Below are 23,919 nucleotides of genomic sequence, written 5' to 3'. Positions count from 1 at the left end.
ATGTTAATAAATGTTATTATAAATTAAATGTTTAAAAAAGAAAATCACAACTGATATTATTTCTAGAGGTCACATTGTGGGATACAATATTCCTTTCGGGTTGTTTCATGCATATACAATGCGTAGTGTACATACATAACATGGAAACACAAATGGAAGTGTGTAGTCTGAACATTACTGAGAATGTGTCTGTCTGTTTACTGCACATGGGAGAGAGATTCATGCACATGTTGTCTATCATTGATCAGCAAATCTATATCATTGATTATGCCTTCAGGACTCGGTTGACCTTTTTCTATTACCATAGTAATAAAGAGTGAGAGAATAAGCATGTATTTGCAGAGCGGGTCTAGTATAATATCACATATTTCAACATAATATATTAGACGGATCGTTAATATTGATATGTGTTTTGTGAGCAATAGCAATAACAGTCCATCTAATGGAATATATAAGAGGAGATCAAAGCAAAACCCATAATACTTCCTGTATGTAAGTATGAGTCAGCACAGTAAAGCATGTTAGGACATAACTATCGGCTTAGTATCAAGTTTATTTGCTAATCAAAACTTATTACAGCAGATGAGTAGTTATAAAAGGAAGTGTGAATGAGACCCGCTATAAAACCTTATATAACTACTCTCTTGACACGGGAGAAACCCTTGACAGAGAGCACTGTCACCTTGTCTGAATTCAAAAAGGAATGCTGGCATACTGCTAACTGTGCAGTATATACAATATACTGCCTACTGTGTTTAAAAAGTACGTGAAAAAACACGGCAAAATGCTAGTTTAATACACTCAATCATGCAAGTATGTTACATTGTAATAATTTCCAATAAGCAAATGATAAAAAGCTTGCAACGACTTAAAATAAAGAAAGAAAGAAATGTAAAAAAATATTATTTTATGTTTTAATCCAATTTTGTGTAAAAACATATCACTTCATCATAGTGGCAATGGAAGGCCAGGATGTTGCATTGTGGGATACAGTATACAGCATGCTCTTGTTCATAATTCAAAACTTGTTTTATGGTTAATGTTGCATACTATACCCTTGTGAAAAGGAAGTGCACTTAATTGTTTTGAACATGCACTTGTAGTGTACTGAAAATTATTAAAAGTATTATTTAAAAATAAAATTATTAAATAATATATACTGTATATATAAATATAAATAAAAGGCCACTTAAAATAAAATGGAGTATACAGAGAGCACAGTTTCATAACTATGTTTCTTAATACACTTTAGTTTTTAAAAAGTGCACTCTGTAATTATGTCAAATCAAAAAGTCTAATTTAAAGTAAATTTTAAATCATTTTTATAATCTTTTGTTGTACTTTAAATAAGTACATTTATTTTGATGCGTTGCACATGTTAAGTACTTGATTATTATTGAAATTTTATTTATTATCTATAATTTAATTTAATTTGATATTATATTTAAATGTAATATATTTTTTATGTACAACATTTCAACTTCATAATTATAAATACATTTACAGTTAGCTCCATATATATTTGGACACTGGCACATTTGTCATAATTTCGGCTTTGTATGCCACCAGAACAGAATTAAAAATAAAACAATCAAGATGAAATAGAAGTGCAGACTTTAAGCTTCAAAGGGTTGAACAAAAATATAAAATAAAATGCTTAGGAATTACAACCATTTTTATAAACAGTCCCCCCATTTTTCAGGGGCTCAAATGTAATTGGACAAATAAATATAATCATAAATAAAATGTTCCATTTTTTATATTTTGTTGAGAATCCTTTGCAGGCAATGACTGGCTTAAGTCTGGAACTCATGGACATCACTAGACCTTTACTGCAGCTGAATTCAGTTGTTGTTTGTTTGTGGGTCTTTTTGTCTTTAGTTTTGTCTTCAGCAAGTGAAATGCAGCTCAATCGGGTTGAGATCAGGAGATTGACTTGGCCATTGCAGAATATTCCACTTTTTACCTTCAAAAACTCCTGGGTTGTTTTTGCTGTATGTTTTGGGTCATCGTCCATTCATACTATGAAGCGCTGCCCAATCAACTTTGCTCCATTTGACTGAATCTGGGCAGAGAATATATCCCTATACACTTCCGAATTCATCCGGCTGCTTCTGTCTTCTGTCACGTCTTCACTAAACACCAGTAACCTAGTGCCACTGGAAGCCATGCATGCTCAAGCCATCACACTGCTCCACCATGTTTATGTTTCACAGATGATGTTGTATGTTTTGGATCATGAGCTGTTCCAAGCCTTCTCCATACTTTTTTCTTCCCATCATTCTGGTACAGGTTGATCTTAATTTAAGCCATCCAAAGAATGCTTTTCCAGAAGTGGTCTGGCTTTTTAGATGTCTAAACTGGCATTGTTTGCACCTTGTGGTGAACCCTCTGTATTTGCTCTGGTGAAGTCTTCTCTTGATAGTAGACTTTGACAGAGACACATCTACTGTACCTCCTGGAGAGTGTTCTTCTCTTGGCTGGATGTTGTGAAAGCGTTTTTCTTTACCATGAAGAGGATTCTCCGATCATCCACCACTGTTGTCCTCCGTGGAAGTCCAGGCCTTTTTATGTTGCTGAGCTCACCAGTGCATTCTTTTTTTCTCAGAATGTACCAAACTGGTGATTTGGCCTCTCAGAATGTACCAAACTGTTGATTTGGCCACTCCTAAGGTTCCTGCTATCTCTCTGATGGATTTATTTTGTTTTTGAAGCCTAACAATTGTCTGTTTCACTTGTATGGAGAGATCCTTTGACCACATGATGTAGGTTCACAGCAACAGCTTCCAAATGTAAATGGCACACTTAGAATCAACTCCAGACCTGCTTAATTGATGTAGAAATAATGAAAGAATAGCCCACGCCTGTCCATGAAACAGCTTTTGAGTCAATTGCCCAATTACTTATGGTCCCTTGAAAAAGGGGGGAGGTACATATTAAAGAGCTGTAATTCCTTAACCTTTCCTCCAATTTTGTTGAGAATACCCTCAAATTAAAGATCAGAGTGTGCACATTAATCACATATATAACTTGAACATGTTTTGGTCAGCAGCTAAAATAAAAAAAAATTGTGCCTGTGTCCAAATATACAGTATATAGACCTTACTGTAAATACATGACATACAAGTTCCAAGAAAAATTAGATTAAAGGAGGCCTACATCTTAGTTTACCACAAATGCCTGTCAATACTTTCAGCAGTTTAACCATGTTTCAAAATAGAAGTAATTATAAAATTGCACAATTATAAAAAATGCAATTCAGCTAATTGCATTTAATCTAAATTTAAACTATAATACATTTTATAATACTATATTTCATTTCATTAACAGGCAGCACTGTAAGTATCTGAAAACATTAGATTATTTGTTTAAAGTACAGTATTCCCATAATAAGTATTTTTTTAAAGAATGCTAAAAGTCAAATGGACTGTGTGGAGTATATAATGCATGCTATATAAATAGCATGAGGAGTAATTATGCCCTCTTCCTGTAAGTCATCACATGCTAAACGCATGACTCATAGGGTTCAGTACATTTGAGCATCTGTTACAGAAGCCCTAGGCTATGTATAAAGCAAATACAGACGAATTTAAATAACAGAGACATGCATGAAGAACTACGCCGGCACCGAAGATGTGCAAACAATGTGCATCCTTTATCTAAATCCTCTGTGACTCACAGTCTATAGCATATTTTATCCATGTAGATTCTGTTCTTCAAAGTATATATTTTTTTTAACACATTTACAAATAGTATCGGGAAGTGGTTGTTTAAAAAAAGTAGAGAACATAGGCATTAAGCTCCATTTGATCCCACTGGCCTGCACCTTTGCTTTATTTAAGCACAGATACAGAAAGCCACAGCAATAGCCCACCTCAGTCAGGCTCTCTGAGGCATACAGATCCATTACAGCACCCGTCACAACAAATCCTGGAACACGTGTGCTGTGATTCCTACTGGAGCTCGTGCCAGAGATATGATACGCTCTCCTTTTTGGCTGGAACTCCTGGCATGTGTGTGAAGAGTTTGCCCTCAGGGTGTATATTGAGAAATTTCCTAGGGATTTGGAATGGAAATTTTTCCTCATGTGATCATTTAGCACTACATGATCTTGATTGCATCATTATTGTTTGGTAAAATTACTTGTATTGTACATTATTTAGCTTTTTTGGATATAGGAAGGGAATTTAATATTGAATCATTCACATATTCTTAATGTTCTGAATGTCATGTTTTTATACTCTTCCATACTTCTCTCTTGAATGTCCAAAGCATGTTTTCAAAGCCAATACATATGTCAGCATGGTTATTATGGCTCTGCATTAATTAATAATGATTAGGTGTTGGTTTGCACTGTTTTGGATTGTCCTCAGAGGACATTTGATCAGACACAACATGGCAAAGCTCTCAGCTACAAGAGCACTTCCTGCCCCGACACTGAAAGATTCAAAAGGCAGAGCCACTTCCTATTCACTCCATAGGGCTTGAGCTGCATTTTGTGTCATAATTAACAGACCTTTAAAAGTAAATGTATTTGTTACCTTGAAAATAAATACAACCACATTTTGAGTTATTAGGACAAAAAAAGCACATGATATATTGATTTAAGAGTCAATGATGTAACAGTGTTTACTGTCCACAATAAAAAAAAGTTCTAGTTTGTTTTTCAAAGGCCTTAGAAAACTTTTATAATTTTGTAAAAACAACAACAACAACAACAAAAAAACCTTTATGCCATTTCCAAGAAAAAGTTAGACCTTACTGTAAATACATGACATACAAGTTCCAAGAAAAATTAGATTAAAGGAGGCCTATATCTTAGTTTACCACAAATGCCAGTCAATACTTTCAGCAGTTTAACCATGTTTCAAAATAGAAGTAATTATAAAATTGCACAATTATAAAAAACGCAATTCAGCTAATTGCATTTAATCTAAATTTAATTTATAATACTATATTTCATTGCAATTAACAGGCAGCACTGTAAGTATCTGAAAACATTAGATTATTTGTTTAAAGTACAGTATTCCCATAATAAGTATTTTTTTAAAGAATGCTAAAAGTCAAATGGACTGTGTGGAGTATATAATGCATGCTATATAAATAGCATGAGGAGTAATTATGCCCTCTTCCTGTAAGTCATCACATGGTAAACACATGACTCATAGGGTTCAGTACATTTGAGCATCTGTTACAGAAGCCCTAGGCTATGTATAAAGCAAATACAGACAAATTTAAATAACAGAGACATGCATGAAGACCTACGCCGGCACCGAAGATGTGCAAACAATGTGCATCCTTTATCTAAATCCTCTGTGACTCACAGTCTATAGCATATTTTATCCATGTAGATTCTGTTCTTCAAAGTATATATATATTTTTTAACACATTTACAAATAGTATCGGGAAGTGGTTGTTTAAAAAAAGTAGAGCACATAGGCATTAAGCTCCATTTGATCCCACTAGCCTGCACCTTTGCTTTATTTAAGCACAGACACAGAAAGCCACAGCAATAGCCCACCTCAGTCAGGCTCTCTGAGGCATACGGATCCATTACAGCACCCGTCACAACAAATCCTGGAACACGTGTGCTGTGATTCCTACTGGAGCTCGTGCCAGAGATATGGTACGCGCTCCTTTTTGGCTGGAACTCCTGGCATGTGTGTGAAGAGTTTACCCTCAGGGTGTATATTGAGAAATTTCCTAGGGATTTGGGATGGAAATTGTTCCTCATTTGATCATTTAGCACTACATGATCTTGATTGCATCATTATTGTTTGGTAAAATTACTTGTATTGTACATTATTTAGCTTTTTTTGGATATAGAAAGGGAATTTAATATTGAATCATTCACATATTCTTAATGTTCTGAATGTCATGTTTTTATACTCTTCCATACTTCTCTCTTGAATGTCCAAAGCATGTTTTCAAAGCCAATACATATGTCAGCATGGTTATTATGGCTCTGCATTAATTAATAATGACTAGGTGTTGGTTTGCACTGTTTTGGATTGTCCTCAGAGGACATTTGATCAGACACAACATGGCAAAGCTCACAGCTACAAGAGCACTTCCTGCCCCGACACTGAAAGATTCAAAAGGCAGAGCCACTTCCTATTCACTCCATAGGGCTTGAGCTGCATTTTGTGTCATAATTAACAGACCTTTAAAAGTAAATGTATTTGTTACCTTGAAAATAAATACAACCACATTTTGAGTTATTAGGACAAAAAAAGCACATGATGTATTGATTTAAGAGTCAATGATGTAACAGTGTTTACTGTCCACAATAAAAAAAAGTTCTAGTTTGTTTATATATATATATATATATATACACAGACAAACATTAGGGGTGTAACGTTACACAAACATGAATGTTTGGTACGTACGTTACGGTTTGGTATGGTTTCGGTACAGGAGGTAAAAAAAACTAAATTCAATAATTAAAATGTTCTTACAGGTAAAAATCTATCTCAGCTTCTCCTTTAAACTATAAGAAGCCCTTTTACATTACTACTGTATAAGGTTGCAATTAACAACAGAGCCCAAACTTAAATTCAATTACTATTTATTTTTAACTATAATAATGAACACTCAAATAAAAAATTTGTATGCAAAGATGTAAATGGCATATGATGCAGTTTTTAAATTAACTTCTAAATTATAAGATACAATTTCTATTTGTTGTTGAAATATAATAATTTACTGTCATAACTTGTGTCATAAAATATTTATTTAAAACATACATTAAATAATCAAGACATCACATCACTAACAGGTAAAGTAAAATATAATCTAATATATGTAGGCTATCTAGTTTAATATTTCTCAAAATGCTCTTCTCTAGACTTCATTGTCTAGAAATGCGAATGAAATGCAATGCTGCGAGACATTTTGTTTGCAAGCTGTTTTAATGGCGTCTTTCCGCAACTGAAACACTGATTAAGCGAGGCATGATTTATTCATTCATGTTTATTTATTGTAAAAGTAGTAGTAAAGAGGAAGGGATGATCGCGCTCCATGCTGCCGTTAGAGCTGAGGCATTTATACAGCGATCTGTGCATTTATACAGCGATTGATGCTGTGCCACATCAAAGAGCGTCAACAATTTTTGCATTTATTGTTTGAATTTCCTGAAAAAATTTAATAATTTGTTTGGTACACATGCGTACCGAACCGAACGACTTGTACCAAATATTTTCGGTACGAATACATGTACCATGTAGCATAATTATCCTTACATATTTGGAGAGTCACACCACATGACATTTTACAACCTGAACTAAAAATTGTAAGAGAATTGTCATGTTTTAATACTATTTATAGAGACTTACTTACTGACCTACAAGTAATGAGGGTATTTATTTGTTATTGATTGTTTCATTATTCTAAGAAATAATCGTAACATTATTATGCCAAAACACTTCATAAGGTTTTCTGTTCAAGAATTTCATTCTATTATTTATTTATTTATTTTAGTATTTATTTCTTCATTATGATATCAGAACAGTTGATCAGAACTGTTTTGTTAGGACACTTTTTTAGCTTTATACCCCTCTAAATATGAATATGATTTCTTACTAACAAAGTCATGTGGTCCAACTAACAGGTCAATAAATAAGTGTCATGACATTGACCCTTTAGATGATATTACTTCATAATTGGAGACATAATGAGGTTATGTGAGCTGGCTTAGTATTTTGGGTGTTTTTAAGCTGAAATACCTACAACTTCAACCATGACGGCTGTCCTAGTTGACCAGTAGATCTTGAAGATCTACTCTGTTCAGGTTTCAACAGTTACTCAACCCAAAGAGTTTAAGAGATTACATACAAATGGTGTGGATACCCCCACAATTCATTGTCCTGTGAAACATTATCTTATTGGGGCAGCAATAAAACAATCTCGTTCTCATTCAAGTTTAATGTCATCCTCTCTTTTGCGGAACCAGCAAGCTGTCTCCTAGCCTGGGACAATCAGGTTAAATGCTTTAAGTCCCCAACCAGTGCCAAATGGGGGTCATACATGTCCTCAAGCGTATGTGCTAGTGGCCTTGCAAAAGAGAGCCTCATCATGTTAAGCCCCTGGAGGAAAGAGGACACCTCACTCAGAGTGTCCCAGTAACATTTGAAACCTTGAGACTCACATAACACAAGTCACCTTTCTCTTCCTCTCTCCCTATGGGCGCTCACTTAACTCAGTATAATAGGGGATTCCTAATGCAGCATAACTAAAATGTTATTTAAATCCCAGAATATTAACTGCACTCCAATAACATTAACCAAATCATACGACTCTAAAAGTTATGAAGTTGTTTCCAGACCTGTATTTCTTATAACTTCTATTTGATTTGACCCTTAAAAATACACACACACATATACACACACATATATATATATATATATATATATATGTACGTACATGCACCATATATATATTTTTTTTTAAAGTCAAATCAGGTAGAATCTGCTTATAATAACTGACACTATGGAATGTTATTTGAAATTTATGTTAAACTGTATATATTTATGTACAGTATAATATATATAAAATAAAATATATACACCCACACAATATAACATTCAAATTCAACAAATAATATTAAATAATTCAATAATTCAGTTAAATTCAATTCAAATCAGATAAGTTATATTACATTTAAAAGGTCTTATATTTATATTATAATATTTTTCTTTACAATATTTTTTATAGTACTTAAAGGGTCAAATCAGGTAGAAATTCTGCCCATATTTTTAAAAATAATTAAAAAATATTTCACTTTAATAAAACCCAGTTACGTTGAATGTTACCATATGAAACAATTCACTCTTCAAAAATGCAGATTAATTTTTTTTTGTATTTGTTTATATTTAAAGAAAAGTTTCTACAGCAGCAGTCAAGTATTTCTTGAGTGAGACATAAACAAGACATTTAAGTGTGGACAGTCAGCACAAATAAAATGACTAAATATGTAATTCTGTGCCAAATTGTGTAAGAATGCATCTTCTGAAGTCATGCAACTAGACTATTAGTGCTCATTAAATTCCCTCTATTAATACACATGCTTCACGGAAATTACTCTTACTTACTAGATTTGGCATGCCAATTTTGTCATAATTAGTCTGCTAAAATCAATCTAGCATGCTGTGTATATGCAGTATCATTTTCACAGTCAGTTTAGTCTCCTACCTTTTGCTCATGATGCAGAGCTGAGCCAGTCTCTCAAGATCCTGGGCCTGTGAAGCCTGTTCTGTTAACTCCTCTTGAGACAGACATCCTGACGTTCCCAATGTTCCGTCTTCCTGAGACCCTGATTCACACAAAGTCTGTCAGAAACCTCACAGCACTCACAGAGACTCACACGTACAGAGACAACAAGACTGTGACAAGAGTGAAAAAGACAGAGAGGGAGGGAGGGTGTGAGAGGAGAGACGGCCGATCGCTGCCACCACACCCACAGATTCAAATGCTCTTACAAGGAAATGAGACGTATGAAAAACAGAAGCTAAGGAAGACCAGCTGGAACCAGCAGCTTTGACCATTCAAAAACAATTCCAAAGAAAACAATTATATTGTCTGCCTGACTACCAATGAAGACCTGATTTTTTTCTGAAATCTAGCTTAATAAAGAGCAATTCCTTTCTCATTTTCTTTCATCTTCATGTTGTTCTGAACTAGCATGACTTTCTTTCTTCAACTGAACACAAAAAGTGACGTTTTCTACTGGCCATTCTTCAACTATCAAAATTCTCTAAAGTTACAAAAAGAAAAGCAAATTCCAAATCTTCTGGAGCCAAACAATTATTCTGTGTGAGGAAGAGACAGAAATTGACGTCATTGTTACTGAAATCATGACATCCGCTATCTCTCCCTGGAACACTCAGTGAGTCCCAGAAATAGTGATGTCTGATGCGTGAATTAATGGTTCTGCTGAGTCATATCTTTGTCTCCTTTTGTGTTCCATGAAAAAAAATAAAAGTCACACGGGTTTGCCATGACATGAGGGCAAGTAACTGATTCATTTTTGGGTGCACTAGTACTTTATTAAAAGGGTCATATGATGCGATTTAAATTTTTCCTTTCTCTTTGAAGTGTTACAAGCTCTTGGTGCATAAAGAAGATCTGTAAAGTTGCAAAGACTAAAGTCTCAAATCCAAAGAGATATTCTTTATAAAAGTTAAGACTCAGCCACGCCTACCTAAAACGGCTCGTTCTAACACGACCCCACATGTCTACGTCACGATGTGGGAAGATTTGCATAACGCTGCTCAAATGTTCACGCAAAGAAAGAAGGCGTAACTTTTATTCTCGCTGTAGTATTGTTGCCGCTGCCGCCATGTCGTGAAGACACTGTGTGTTTCATTGTGAAAGAGAAACTACTTTGTTTGGCCTTCCAAAAGAGGACGATATCCGCTTCGTCATGCCTAGAGCTGATCCGTGCTGGTCGCTGAGGAAATACATCAACTTTGCGCTGTGGATCACCGGATCGGCTTTCACTGTGGACGAAGCAGAGTCCAGCCCAGGGTCGTCACATGTGGTTGCCGCAAGCCTGCCGAACGCCGCTCACTTTAGCCTGGCCTCCGCTCACTCTAGCCCGTCGTGTATTTTGTTGTAAAAGCAAAACTACTTTGTTTGGCCTTCCAAAAGAGGACACGACTAGAAATCAGTGGTTAAGTTGTATTTATAACACTGTTCCAGAACAGTTCAACCCAAATATTCAGATGTGTGCAGCACATTTTATGGAGGACTGTTTCCTGATCCTAGACTACAATGCCGGCTATTTAAAGGATTTGCCACTGATGATTCAAACGCAAGTTTAGAGCAGTGTAGAGTAGCACTAGTTGTTTGTCATTTCTCCGATCACAAATGCAGACATGGTTTTATGCGAGGCTGGGTGCTCACCTATTAATGTCCCTGTATTGATTTCAGCAAATCAGTTCGAGCGAACGCACACAACCTGATTAATATTCATGAATCCAGCAGCTCGTTAATCCTTGGTGCGTTTTATATTGTTCTTATAAGTAGAATTTGCATAATAATAATACTATCTTATCAGTATTATTGTTAGTTTTTTCCAATTTTTTTACAGGGACACTGAATGACCAAAAAAAGCACCAGCACCAGTCTTAAGTTCAGTTAAAATGACTAATTTGCATTCATACATGGTTACAAAGTTTTAATTCTAATTACTAAACTTCTATTATTAAATAATACTTGATTATCATACTATAATGCTTGACTGACTAATGTTAAGAGTGTACTTTCAGATATTTAAAAAGCTGTGCCATTTTACAAACATATATATATATATATATATATATATATATATATACAGTATATATATTTGTAAAATGGCAAGCTTTATATATATTTTTATTATATATTATATATATTAATCTAGTGCATGTTTACATAGAAAAACAATGGCAAATTAGCGCAATGGAATGCAAAACGCCCCTTAAGAAACACACTTATGTATTCAAAGCCAAACAAGACCAATACATCTGTTGAATGCAGCAGACACCATTTCACTGAATATACACAGAAATCTTCAGTTTGGTGTATCCTGAGGGCATGATGGGAACTGAGCATGGTTTAGGCCAGAGGGAGGAAATCAAAGCAGCATGGGCCCAAAACGCTGAATCAGGCAACGTTTCCAGGGTACTCAACAGCTCTTTAATGAGGTAATGTATAGCGTGGTCATATATCTCCTTAGGCTCCTGTACTCTGCCCATGCTAGAGATCTATGCTGCCTCAGCAGCATGCAGACAGCCAGGAGAATGGCAGACATCCACTGTATGGAAGGAGATCGATGGGTCTCCTTCATCCATAAATACTGGTGCATCTCAGGGCAAATAAAGATGAACCTTTGTTAAATATATTACTGCTCTCCAACAGGATCTTGGGGACAGGTTTGTTGCGAAAATTTTCAGTGGTTTGTGGAACAAGGCTTGAACCTTTGCCATTCATTTGCTGCAAACTTGTGGTTAATCTGTGGCAAATTTGTGCCAATGTTTGCCAGAGGTCGAATTGTCACACTTTTGTCAAGGAACTAAGGATAGGAATGGACAGCGATGCTTTTTAGTATGCCGACTACATTGATATGTCAGTACGTTACTGGGTCTCATTCACTAATACTTTTGTGGATTATTTAGTATTCGTCTGCACAGGAAAACTTGCTTACATATTGCAGCCTAATTAATCATATGCATGCAAGTACATGCATTTGTTCTCAACTTCATTCTAATGATAATGAATTTGGAGTATTCCAAATGTACCTGATGTTATAATTTACACTATAATTGATATAAAACATGACCAAACCATCTCAATATAAAGGCTTTTTCATTACTTTTATCACTCACAGCAACCTGCCAAATATATTGTCTTCAAACTAGTTTAAACACAATAAACACCTTTATACAGACCTCTGTACATAAATGTATCTGCATTGTTATATAGAGAAACTGCGCAACCTGAGCTATAATGCTTACGATACACCTGCTATACATCATCCGCTGGAGTGCCACTGTGTAAAGTTTTAAATAAGGATATTTTTCTTACACAAACGCATCAGTTCACTTCAGAAGGCATTTATTAACCCCCCGGAACCATGCGGAGCACTTTTTATCATGGATGGACACACTTTTTTGGGCTTCAAAATCTCAACCTCCCAGTCACTGCCATTATAAAGCTTGGAAAAGCCAGGGCATTTTTAATATAACTCCAATTGTATTCATCTGATAAAGGAAATTTATATACACCTAGGATGGCTCGAGGATGAGTAAATCATGGGGACATTTTCATTTTGGGTGAACTACCCCTTTAAACATGATTTCTACACTGCACCTGTCACATTTTCTACTCTTTTTACTGGCGAACAACCATGTGAAAAACATATCTGACAAATTTAACTCAATGACAGAGCCATTTTATGCCATTTGTGGAGCCCTTTAAACTGAACATTTATGTCCCCTACTCATTGGAATTTTGCTTAAAGGCTATCTGTTCGTTGAACAGATTTTTAAAACACTAGGCAGCATACACTTACTGACTTTGTAAATAGTGACAAAGGAAAACTGGACATCATACACTACACGACTGAGGATTGCACACTACCAGATTTTCAAGTTGTTCCGATTACAATAAACTCACACACAAATGTGTGCCTTGCTGCTAGGAGACACATGACAAATGAAAACAATGTGTGTTCTAAATTCGGCTGAAAACTTTGTTCTGAATATCCTGAAGTCTGAAGCTAAATATGATGGTCGGAGTATGTGACCATCGTACGTACATTGTGCGATTTTCTATGAAATCTGTCAACTCAAATCAACAACTAGTGTCAACTTCTCCAGACAAGTAAATCGGGCAAAAACTGGGGCAAAAAAACGTGTAGTGTATTCCAAGCTTAAGATGGCAGAAAACTCTAGACTACTTCACAGGGTACTTGCGGTCGATTGGAATGCAGTTACTATCTTTATGAGTAAGCCATTGAATCAATCACTGAACCGATTTGTTCATAAACACAGACTCATTCTGTAATGAAAGAACAGTACTGTTTTACTAGGTTGATGAGTTGTTTGGAACGTTTTCACTGACTGAGCAAAAATACACAAAATAACAGAAATGTAAGTTCTGTCATGACAACTCTTGGAGGGATTGGCATAGCAATGTACATGACAGTGTTACTGTGTTTGGTCTTGGCGGAACAGATCTGCAACACTGCTGCTGCTGCGGCAGAGCAAGTACCGATACTTGCTTCTGCCAATACATCCACAACATGCTGCTGTGAGCATGTAAGTAATACTGCTGCTGCACATATAACATATATACAATAACCACATATAGCATACATGAATCACCCCGTAGCAGATCTATACAGGTGGAGCTGGGGAAGGTGGAGGGTTTCTGAAGCACACTGCAACGGCTACAGCATGCACTAGCCAAGTATTTGAATGTTGAGCAGCAAGCTGCTGATACAAAAAGAACCAATCAGCTGTTTCATATGATAATGATGTCATTATGTCAGATTGAGTTTGACCTATCGGACTGTGCCATCTAGAGTTTCATGCCAGAACACTCGATTTACTCACTATTAACTTTGTTGCACCACTGTATAAAAGCAGATGTATAAAACAAACTCTCTGAATCATGCTGCTTTTCTGAATGTCTTGTTTGTGTGATGTTGCCTAAGTACATTATTGTATACAGCTATGATGAAAATGTCTACATATTATGATATATTCTGATCAAAGAGTCACATGTCCACTCAACAGCACCATAAAAGAAGCATTTAAGTAAATCCATAAAAAGTGGACTTGCCTGTGCTGGCCTGTAGCGAGGTGAGCTCGATCAATGCCACTTCGTAGAACATCTTCTCCGCCTGAATAAACTGCAGAGCTTTCCCATCTGATTTTATACGGGTGAAGGACTAGACATGCTTGTCACCAGGAATAGTCTCTTGTCACACATCGCCCAATTACTCAAGCTCAGTGAAATCCTGATTTCTTCAGCTGTTAGCATCACATAAGACAATATAAAACACTGGTGTCCACTGAACCTTTAATGTATCGCCTAAACAGTCAAACATAAAATCACTATTCTAGCTCAAGGCCTGTGTGATATTTTGATTGGTTAGTGTCACGTTCTCTTTTTAGCTCTGTAGAAAGACACAAAGCTTGTGGCTGTTCTATAAATAGTGACTAAAAAGTTTGTTCAATGTTTTCAAAGGCATGCCATTACAATCTCAGTGTAAGAAGATAATATTTGCTCTTAACAACTGTCATTACAAAAACCTGACCAGCAAGGAAAAAGTTCTTAAAATAGCCATGAATGACCTAGATAAAGGCAGGATTTGTTATTTGTATGGGCAGGAACTTGCTGATGTTTCTATTTTGGTATCATAAAGTACAGCTGGACCTCTTGTTAGAATGTGAAACGTGACAAATACTGTATGCTTTAGCTACTAATTTTATTAAACTAACAAACAAACAAAAAGTCAAAAAATGATGGTTATATCTGCTACCATTAGGTTTGGGGTCAGTTACATTTATTTATGAAATAAATGAATACTTATATACAGAATGAATGCATTAAATATATCAAAAGTGACAGTAAAGATTCCTATTTTAAATAAACGCTGTCCTTCTGGATTTTCTATTTTTCAAAGAATCCTGAAAAAAATTTACCATGATTTCCACAAATATTAAGTATGCTTAAAAAAAAAAAAAAGCCAACATGAACCCCTTAACTGTCACCCCCCATTTTTTTAAATAGGCATGAAAGTGCACTATCCAAACTTAAATTATTGTAATTTATGAACACTTTGGAATACAGACCTATGGTTGGTCTCTTTTTAAAGATGAAAATCAGCAGATTATTGCAAAAGTGGAATGTTTTCAAAAAATTAAAGTATCAATTTACTGTAAAGAAAATGCACTATAATAATTGTATTATATTTGATATATAATAAATATTTTACATAACAGGTTTTACTCTAAAATTGGTATAAAATTAAAGCCTTATGTCTAAAGAAGTTATGTTCCAAATTTGAAGTTGATATGAAAAAAATTTAGGTTCCTGTGATATTTTATTTAAGGCGTTATATTTCATTTTATTTCTTTTTATTAATTTTAAATTTTTTAGCAACATATCTTTTATGGTATAAGATCTAGTTTAACTTTAATAATCCTGTGGAAAGCATTGTATATGTAGATTCAATTGAGTTTTATATTTGAAATGCAATATTATATATGAAATACCCTTTCTGAGCTTTTTTTTTCTCTATAAAAGAAAAATCTTCTTTCTGTGATTTTTAGTGAATATAGTGAATATATCAATATTTTTAGTGAATATATCAATATTTTATTACCTAACACATTGACACATATTTGATTTTGGCTGAAGCGTCCAAATATATATATTTTTTGCATTCCCTGTATACAGTATGACTAAATTATATTTGTCAATTATGCAGCTTCAAATCTCAGATATGCAGCACAGCAATTTTAAAGAGCAGCATCTAAAACTAAGTTATGCATGCTAGTTTTAGGAATACAGAGTGCTCGGAAATCTTTCTTAATGCATTGCATTTGCAAAGCAGATGTGTGCATTAATAATCACTATACCAGCTCTGGTGCTTTAGAGGAAAAATGGATGCAGCACTTTATCAACAAATAAATATAGTAACTGTGTCCTTCTGCTTGGCATGTATATATCCATCTATCTCAGCATGCCTGTGAAAGCAATTTCTACATTTGTGTTCCTCGTTGATCTTGCCGGCTCAGAAGTGTCAATCACAGTATGATCACAGCTATTGTATCGACTTCCAGTCAGAAAATGAGTACAGGATGAATGTTTTGTTCCTTTCATCTCCTTCTTAAGCAAAGAACTCAATCCATCTGATTTACATACATGTAATTGAAGAGATATGACAGCCTGGTGTCATAAAATATGTTTTTAAGTGGGTTTTGAGAAATAACTGAGTTCACTGTTCTCTACAATGAGTGCTATGGAGAAAGAACATACACTATATTTAGCAAGTTTGTAGCATCAAATCTTTCTATTTACAAAACCAAAAATGTGGGGTTGATAAGATGCATTTATTTATTTATTTAGATTGTTTTTGTTTAAATACAGTAAAAACAGTAATATCGTGAAATATTACTACAATTTAACATAAATATTTCCAATGTAATGCATTTATGTTTTTTTAATGAAAAAAATCTTAGTGACACTTTGTTAATTTGTATATCACTGATTTCAAATTTCTAAAGTGGACTGTGGTTGGTCATTTGGCAATCAAATTCTCTTTTCCTGTGTATATATGTGATCGATTCTGCCAAAATAAGATGCAATATGGAACAAAAAGTTATTCATAAAACAATAATTGCCATAGTAATTAAGTATATGGGTTTTCACCTTAGTTTATCATTCTTCCTTTTACTGATAAAGAGGCTATGCATGAGCACTGGTTCACATTCTCCTAAAGGATAAGGGAAGGGCAGAACATTCAAGATAAAATCCTTGCTAACCTTTGATTTCACATCTTTAATTTATCCGGAGCTCCCCAAATCACCTATTCTGATGTCCCTTGTTGTGCACTGATAAAACAGAGTAATGTTTTGCATGTAATTAAATAGCTTATTCCATTAAAAGATAAAATCTACATCAATTATTTCGGTTTTATGTAAATACACAGAGATCACCAAGTCCTAGCCACCACTATTTACTAGCATACTGGTTAAGATCAGCACAAATATGTTGAAATTAATTCACGTGTAATTGGATTTTAATTGGAAAAGAGGTCATGAATGATCTTGGTTAAATGGCTTAGGTCATGTAAATTACCCGTTTGAGCTGAAACTGCCAGCCTTGGACCCGTTTAAACTCTATGCTTTAGTAATTGAGAGGCCACGGGTTTAAGAGGGAATGTATGTCACGTAACACTAGCCTGGCTGTTAACGGCTGTCCGTAGATGAATAATGACAGCGGCGCTCATGCTGGCTCTATGCAGGTTAATTAGCTGTGATGCTCTTTCAGCTGACATACGATAAGTGCCCACAAATCCTCTTAGGAAAAAGACCACACTCAAGAAGCTCCAGCTGAAAAGGCCCTGCGATAACACAACACGTCTTTGCACAAACAATATAACATATCAAACTGAAGTTTCACTACATGCATATTTGTGCAGATACATTTTTATTTTTATTTTATGTTCATTACCCAATTTAGTGTGAGAGGCTGAGCTGATACTTCATCGAAAAGGATACAGTTCTTGTCATCAATGTAGAGTTCAGCGATCTGTATGGAGGAGAAAAAAAAAGAGAGAATATTGTTCATTCAAACCTCAAGTGCTTCACAGAATAAAAGAGAGAATTTCATTAAAACATGTCCAGGAGATATTTCTAGATAAAATAAAAAAATAAAATAACGGCTAAGCACATTTCCTCAATTTCTTATTATCATATTTGTTGTTTTGATGTTTTACTCATTATTCTGTGATGGTCATTACATTCACGTTACTGTAATACTTAAAAAGAAATCCTGTAATATGACTGTAGAACACGGTAATTTAGAACATGTGCTTATATGTCATGGAAAAAATCTTAATGTTCCTAAAATTAACATAGTCAATTATTATTATTTTTTTAAAGCACGACATAATTTTATTTTTCTTCCTTATTTAGGCTGAAATATGACCTGGGCTGCGTTTCCCAAAAGCATTGTAAGCCTAAGTAGATCATAGATCCATTGCCACCAATTACGATACTTGATCATGTTTTTGACAGTGGTTGTTCACTCGGATTCACTCGAAAAGTAACACTCTAGTTCTTATAACTTTCTGTATTTCAAAATGCCTCAGATGAAATATTACAGTTAATGTTAGTGATAAATATGAGCTAATTCTAAATATGTCTTTTTTTGTAAGGTCAGAAGCAACTCTGTCTGGCCAATGTCATACCACACATTCCAGCACTCTTGTGTAAGAGCCACTGTTTATATTCTGCCTGGGACCCTTGTGAATTTTTACCCAGGATGAGTAAACAGGGCTGAGGGGTTTTATCTGATGGACTGTCATCGAATCGAGTCCATGATTAGACAAGAGAAGTGAGCACATAAGAGAGAAAAAAAACATTAGCTATAAGATAAACTGCCCTGATGTAAACACTGCCTTTCAAGTAAACACATGATGGAAACCAAATGGTTATAGCTTGCAACACAACGATGAACACAAGATGCTTAAGACCACCTCAAGCACGTCTCCTGCTGTACACAGGAAAACAAGTGTGAACGCACACTCTTTGCATAGGAGAGTGTGTGTTTGCAGTGTCGGCTCATATGCTGTCATGAATGTTTCAGAATGCATCTGCCAGTGTAAAATATGCATTGACTGCTCATATTTGCAGCGCATCGGTTCTTTGGTCTGAGTCCGAACTGTTTCCTCAGTTCAGTGTACTGTTGGAGGAACTGGATCGCTGAATGAGATGGCAACGTTCATCATACAATCATAATATGCCGGCACTATATTGGCTCATTTCGAGTCTCAAGCTCAAGCTGCAAACTGTTTGAGAATCGTAGTCTTAAGCGCAAATGGAGAGAAACGAACTTGGATGTTTTTAGAATTGCGTGGAAAAACAGTATGTCCAGCTATAGACAGTTCAGGTTACGCTTTGGGAATGCCTTCAGCGTGACCACGCTCTGAATCACATGTGTAATCAGTCCAATAGATGGGCGAGACGTCACGGGCGCGTAATGACTAGGAAGCTATAAAAGCATGTGCGGTGGAACCGGCGTCAGCTTCTAGGAATGAAGCAAGCGCTCACAGGGATGCCGGAAGTATGGCACCGAGACGCAGCATCTCGTTCCCTTCGGGGGAACCATGGTTACATGCGTAACCTGAAGACGTTCCCCTTCAGGAACTCGAGCTGCGTCAAAACGCTTTGGGAACGAGAATGCCCACGCCGCCAGACTTACAAATCCCTGCCCAGTGTGGAAGCTAAGGCGAGAGAACAGAAGAGTAGCTTGCATATCTAGGCCATAGAACCTGACGAACGTGAGGGGCGTTCCACCTCGGTGTGGAGGTCGGGGAAAAAAGGCAGGCTCTGGCATGGAGGTGTCAGCCTCGACTGCAGAAAGCGTTCATCAAACTTGCTTTTCTGCTGCTCAGCCTGTTTCTTGGCGGGCCAATCGATGTTCAACTTGGCCATGGCACGAGTAACCACCTCCACTAGTTCCTCATACTGGGGCGACTGAGGGGGTGAAACCTCATCGACGCCCTCCACGTCAACCTTCTCGGAGGAAGACAGGCGGAGTGTCGAGCCCTCTACCTGGGGGGAAGTAACCACAGAGCGGGCTTCCGATCTCAGAGATTGGGCGCTGGATCTGGTGGGTGAGGAAGAAGATAGGGACTCGCCCGTCTCCATTCCCTCCACCAGATCCATCTGCGAACCCCACAAGTGCAGCCGTCGCTCCACCTCGGCAGAAGCGTTGCCAGCACAGCGAGGAACGCTGGCGAAGGCTCCCTCCTCGAAGAGAGCCTTCCCGGGAGCGAATCGTACGCAATGTATGCCCAAGCAAGCCATGCACAGACTGTAATGCGGCTTGCTCTCGCCCTTTGAGTGCTTAGTCTTTGTGTGAGCTTTAGACATAGTGGAGTTATTTGGTTTTGGGCAAACAACACTAAATAAGACTCACAAACACACAGAGCGCTTGCTGACTGACAGAAAGCTGACGCCGGTTCCACCGCACATGCTTTTATAGCTTTCTGGTCATTACGTCACCCGCCCGTGACGTCTCGACCATCTATTGGACTGATTGCACATGTGATTCAGAGTGTAATATATGACTGAAATATTCAAAATATATATTTAAAAAATATAATCACAATTTCAAATCTATGCTAAATATATTTAGTTTAATCCTTGGGTGTTTATTTGATTTGTATCCTGAAGATGTTTGACATGAACATCTGTATGAGCAATTCGTTTTAGCTGTGTTTTTGTATATTATGAAACATATTTAAAATCATACCTGAATGTATGTATTTATTTGTTTGTATGGTGCAGTTTTTATGTGGTTGCTTACAGACTCTATATAATAATAATAATAATAATAATAATAATAATAATAATAATAATAATAATAATAACAATAATAATAATGAAAGCTATCTTTGATTAACATCTGTAGCATTTACTCACCGGTTATATATATATATATATATTTTTTTTTTTGTCGTGACAGAATTGCTTTTGGTAAATTGGATGGGGACTATTTATGAACAACAATTTCTGAGGTCAATCAGTTGGACTGAGGTGTGGGATTTGACTGGGTCAGTATAGGATGTTAACCTCTTTGATTTTACTCCGTAGTGACTTTAGCTGTATGTGGCTGCTCTGCTGGAAGATGAATCGTTTTCCAAGTGCATGCACTCGTGGGACTGCAGCGTTATTTCCTCCAGGTTTTTTTCTGCATCCATCAATTCTTCCTTCTATCTCAATGAATTTCCCAGTCCCTGTTGTAAACAAGCATCCCCAAACACAATGCTGCATCACCATATTTCAAATGCTGCTCTACTTGAGACGTGATGAGCTTTTTCAACAAGGGTTTATGTTCTCTCCATTCATGCCAGATTTATGAATAGTGCATGTTATTATGTGTATCATATCTCTTCTTCAGTTTCTGGCTTTCCATTTTATAATCTGTCTTAAATTGCTTTTTCTGATGGACTTCATTGTGTATGAGCTGTATGAGTGCATTATATGGTTTGCTTACATAATTTCCTTGATTTTATTGTTTCATAATTGTTATATAGAACATCCATTGGTGTTCAAGGTAGGGAAGATTTGTGATTTGTGTGAGAAACCAAAAACAAAACAAAAAAAGAATACATCTAATATTAGGAATGCTATGTTTAAGCACATTCAAAACAAAACAAAACAAAATCAGGAATGTTTTTTAGAAGCACATTTCCACAACTATTATTTATTTATTTATTTGTTTGTTTGTCTTTATTTATTCTTAATTGTATTTTTTTTTATATATTTCATTGTTATGATACACTAATCTATCTATCTATCTATCTATCTATCTATCTATCTATCTATCTATCTATCTATCTATCTATCTATCTATCTATCTATCTATCTATCTATCTATCAGTTCTTTCTTTTTAAATGTATTTAGTGAATTAATATTTTTTTCCCTTTTTGTCACCAATTGAATCTTTATAGATGTTCTAGATGATTGGATTAGCCAATACAAATATTTATATATATATATATATATATATATATATATATATATATATATATATATATATATATATATACACACACAGTTTTGAGGCCATTCCCAGCAGTAACTTCCACTGAACTCAAAGCATCTTGCTTTCAACTGGGAAATCTTGTAGAGAGCCTGTTTGAAGCGTTAAATCAAATAAACTAAATTACCCCAGCCTACATTTTGTCAAATTTACAGGTTTCGCTTTGATAGATGAATCCTTAATTGAAGGCAAATTAAATATAACTCTAAAACAACTTCATTTCTCTGAAGTGGCTCATGCATTGAAAGTCTTGTGATTGCAGAGGGAATTAACTCTCATCGCAATCGGGTTGTAATAATGTTTTTTTAGCTTGAGGGAAATTCCTTACTCTTACTGGATGACATTCTAGACCAAGCTCACTTTAATCAAAACGGCCCACCTTCCTACTCAATTATCATTAATCAGAATCAATAAAATTAGATTTCTAAATCTTATCCCAAGCATGCCTTCTTCCACAGAAAATAGAACTCCTCTGATCATTGTATGAATACAAAGCAATTTCTTTGCATTTACTTGATTTAAAATCACCCGCTAATGCTAAAACCTTTGTAACAACTCAACAAGGCGAGCGTAATAGGCAAAGAGCGTAATATGAGCTGAAATATCATGCTGTAAATTTTCATGATCTCTCATCTTTTGCTTTCCGCTCTCTTTTTTTTTTATTATGTCAAAGCCTTTTTTCTCACGTGGGGATGAATGGATGTTAAATTTAATTAAGCAGAACATTTGGTCAGTGCTTTCTCTTTCAAAAACAGGTCTTCTGGATTTAACAACCTAGAAAAAGTCTCACTCATTATACATGTGAGCGGTTTAGCCCTGTGGCTAGCCCTGCAGGACAGCTCTCAGCAGATGAGCGAACAGTGGCAAACAATGTGTTTATTGATCCTGCAGGCTTTGCCATTTAATTTCCTTCAACCTTTTATATGGTTTAGAACACATGAGATGAGAACTTTATAGAGCCGCTTCACAGAAAAGTCATCAGGCCAATAAATTGTGCTGATAAAGCAGTATATGCATTAGGTATTAGTTTATTTAAGTAAGAAGATACTGTGTTTGACACTTTGTTGGTATAGATTAGCGTTATAATATGCAATATGTTTGTTTCATGTTCATTTGTGCCTTTTAATTCAAATTACACAAGTTGTTTTCTTCTTGCATGCTCTTTACTGACCTTTTCCGGGCTGTGTGCAATTATCAATAAAATGAAGGAAAGGCTAGCATGACCTCACGGTGATACGTTTCATCTTTGTGTTCATTCCGTCATTCGCTTGTACATGAGAAAAAGCCGCCAGAGCCCCCAACATCTGCCCAACTTCCTCCGGTTTCCTTGTTGGTTCTTAATCCAACAGTTAATGGGTAGTTGATGTGGCAGGTCTGTTAATTGTGGCTGCATTAGATTTAGGATTTATGACTAGGCCCACTGATCAGGTCTGATCTAATTAAAGGACAGTGTTTAAGGAATACATTTGGGAAAATGGTCACATGGATATAGATTTTTTTCTTATAATATATAGATTAAATAAAAAAAAACAAAAAACATTACTGCAGTTCATAAATGAACAGGCAGAGGTAAGGCATGCAGACTTTTATGTGTAAATGTATATTTTATATGTACAATAAATATATTTATATTACTTTGTCAAAAAAAAAAAAAAAAGTCTCAGGTTACTTATATAACCATGGTTCCCTTTCAGTCAGTCACGTTCTACGTTACTTCAGTCGTGACTGACGAATTGGGATCTCGCCCGAGAGCCCAATCACCTTCGAGTATAAACTAAACAAGCCAATGACAGTTGGCGTGCATGTATAAAGCGCGGGTATAAAAAGAGAGTGCGTGCAAACGCACATCAGTTTTTCGTATGACGGAACGTAACGTCTCCGTTCCCTCCTTCAGGGAACGAGGGTTACACAAGTAACCGAGACGTTCCCTTTCAGTCAGTCACGTTCAACATTACGTCAGTCGTGACTGATGAATTGGGATCCGTATGGAAAACGCCACTATTGCTGACCCCCTCCAGTACCCTGCGGAAGCCGGCAAGTCCCCCCACACCAGCTAGATAGGACAGCGGCTAGGCAGAGGGGTCCGCCAC

General features: G+C 35.9%; 1 protein-coding gene across 1 annotated transcript in view; it reads right to left on the bottom strand.

Moving 5' to 3' along the window:
- The window catches only part of LOC107569006 (uncharacterized), a 36,391-nt gene extending 18,547 nt beyond the window's left edge, over nucleotides 1-17,844 (bottom strand). The window contains exons 1-3 of the mRNA XM_016255003.1: nucleotides 17,775-17,844; nucleotides 14,326-14,412; nucleotides 9,190-9,310 (exon numbers count right to left, since the gene is read on the bottom strand). Of these exons, the coding sequence (XP_016110489.1) occupies nucleotides 9,190-9,310; nucleotides 14,326-14,412; nucleotides 17,775-17,844 (278 nt within the window). The remainder of the gene's footprint in view (nucleotides 1-9,189; nucleotides 9,311-14,325; nucleotides 14,413-17,774) is intronic.
- Between the last annotated feature and the right edge of the window lie 6,075 nt (nucleotides 17,845-23,919).

The sequence above is a fragment of the Sinocyclocheilus grahami genome, unplaced genomic scaffold (assembly GCF_001515645.1).
Source record: "Sinocyclocheilus grahami isolate Dianchi unplaced genomic scaffold, SAMN03320097.WGS_v1.1 scaffold1302.1, whole genome shotgun sequence".
Taxonomy (NCBI): Eukaryota; Metazoa; Chordata; class Actinopteri; order Cypriniformes; family Cyprinidae; genus Sinocyclocheilus; species Sinocyclocheilus grahami.
Note: the sequence above shows the minus strand (reverse complement) of the source record. Positions and strands in the feature narration are given on the sequence as shown.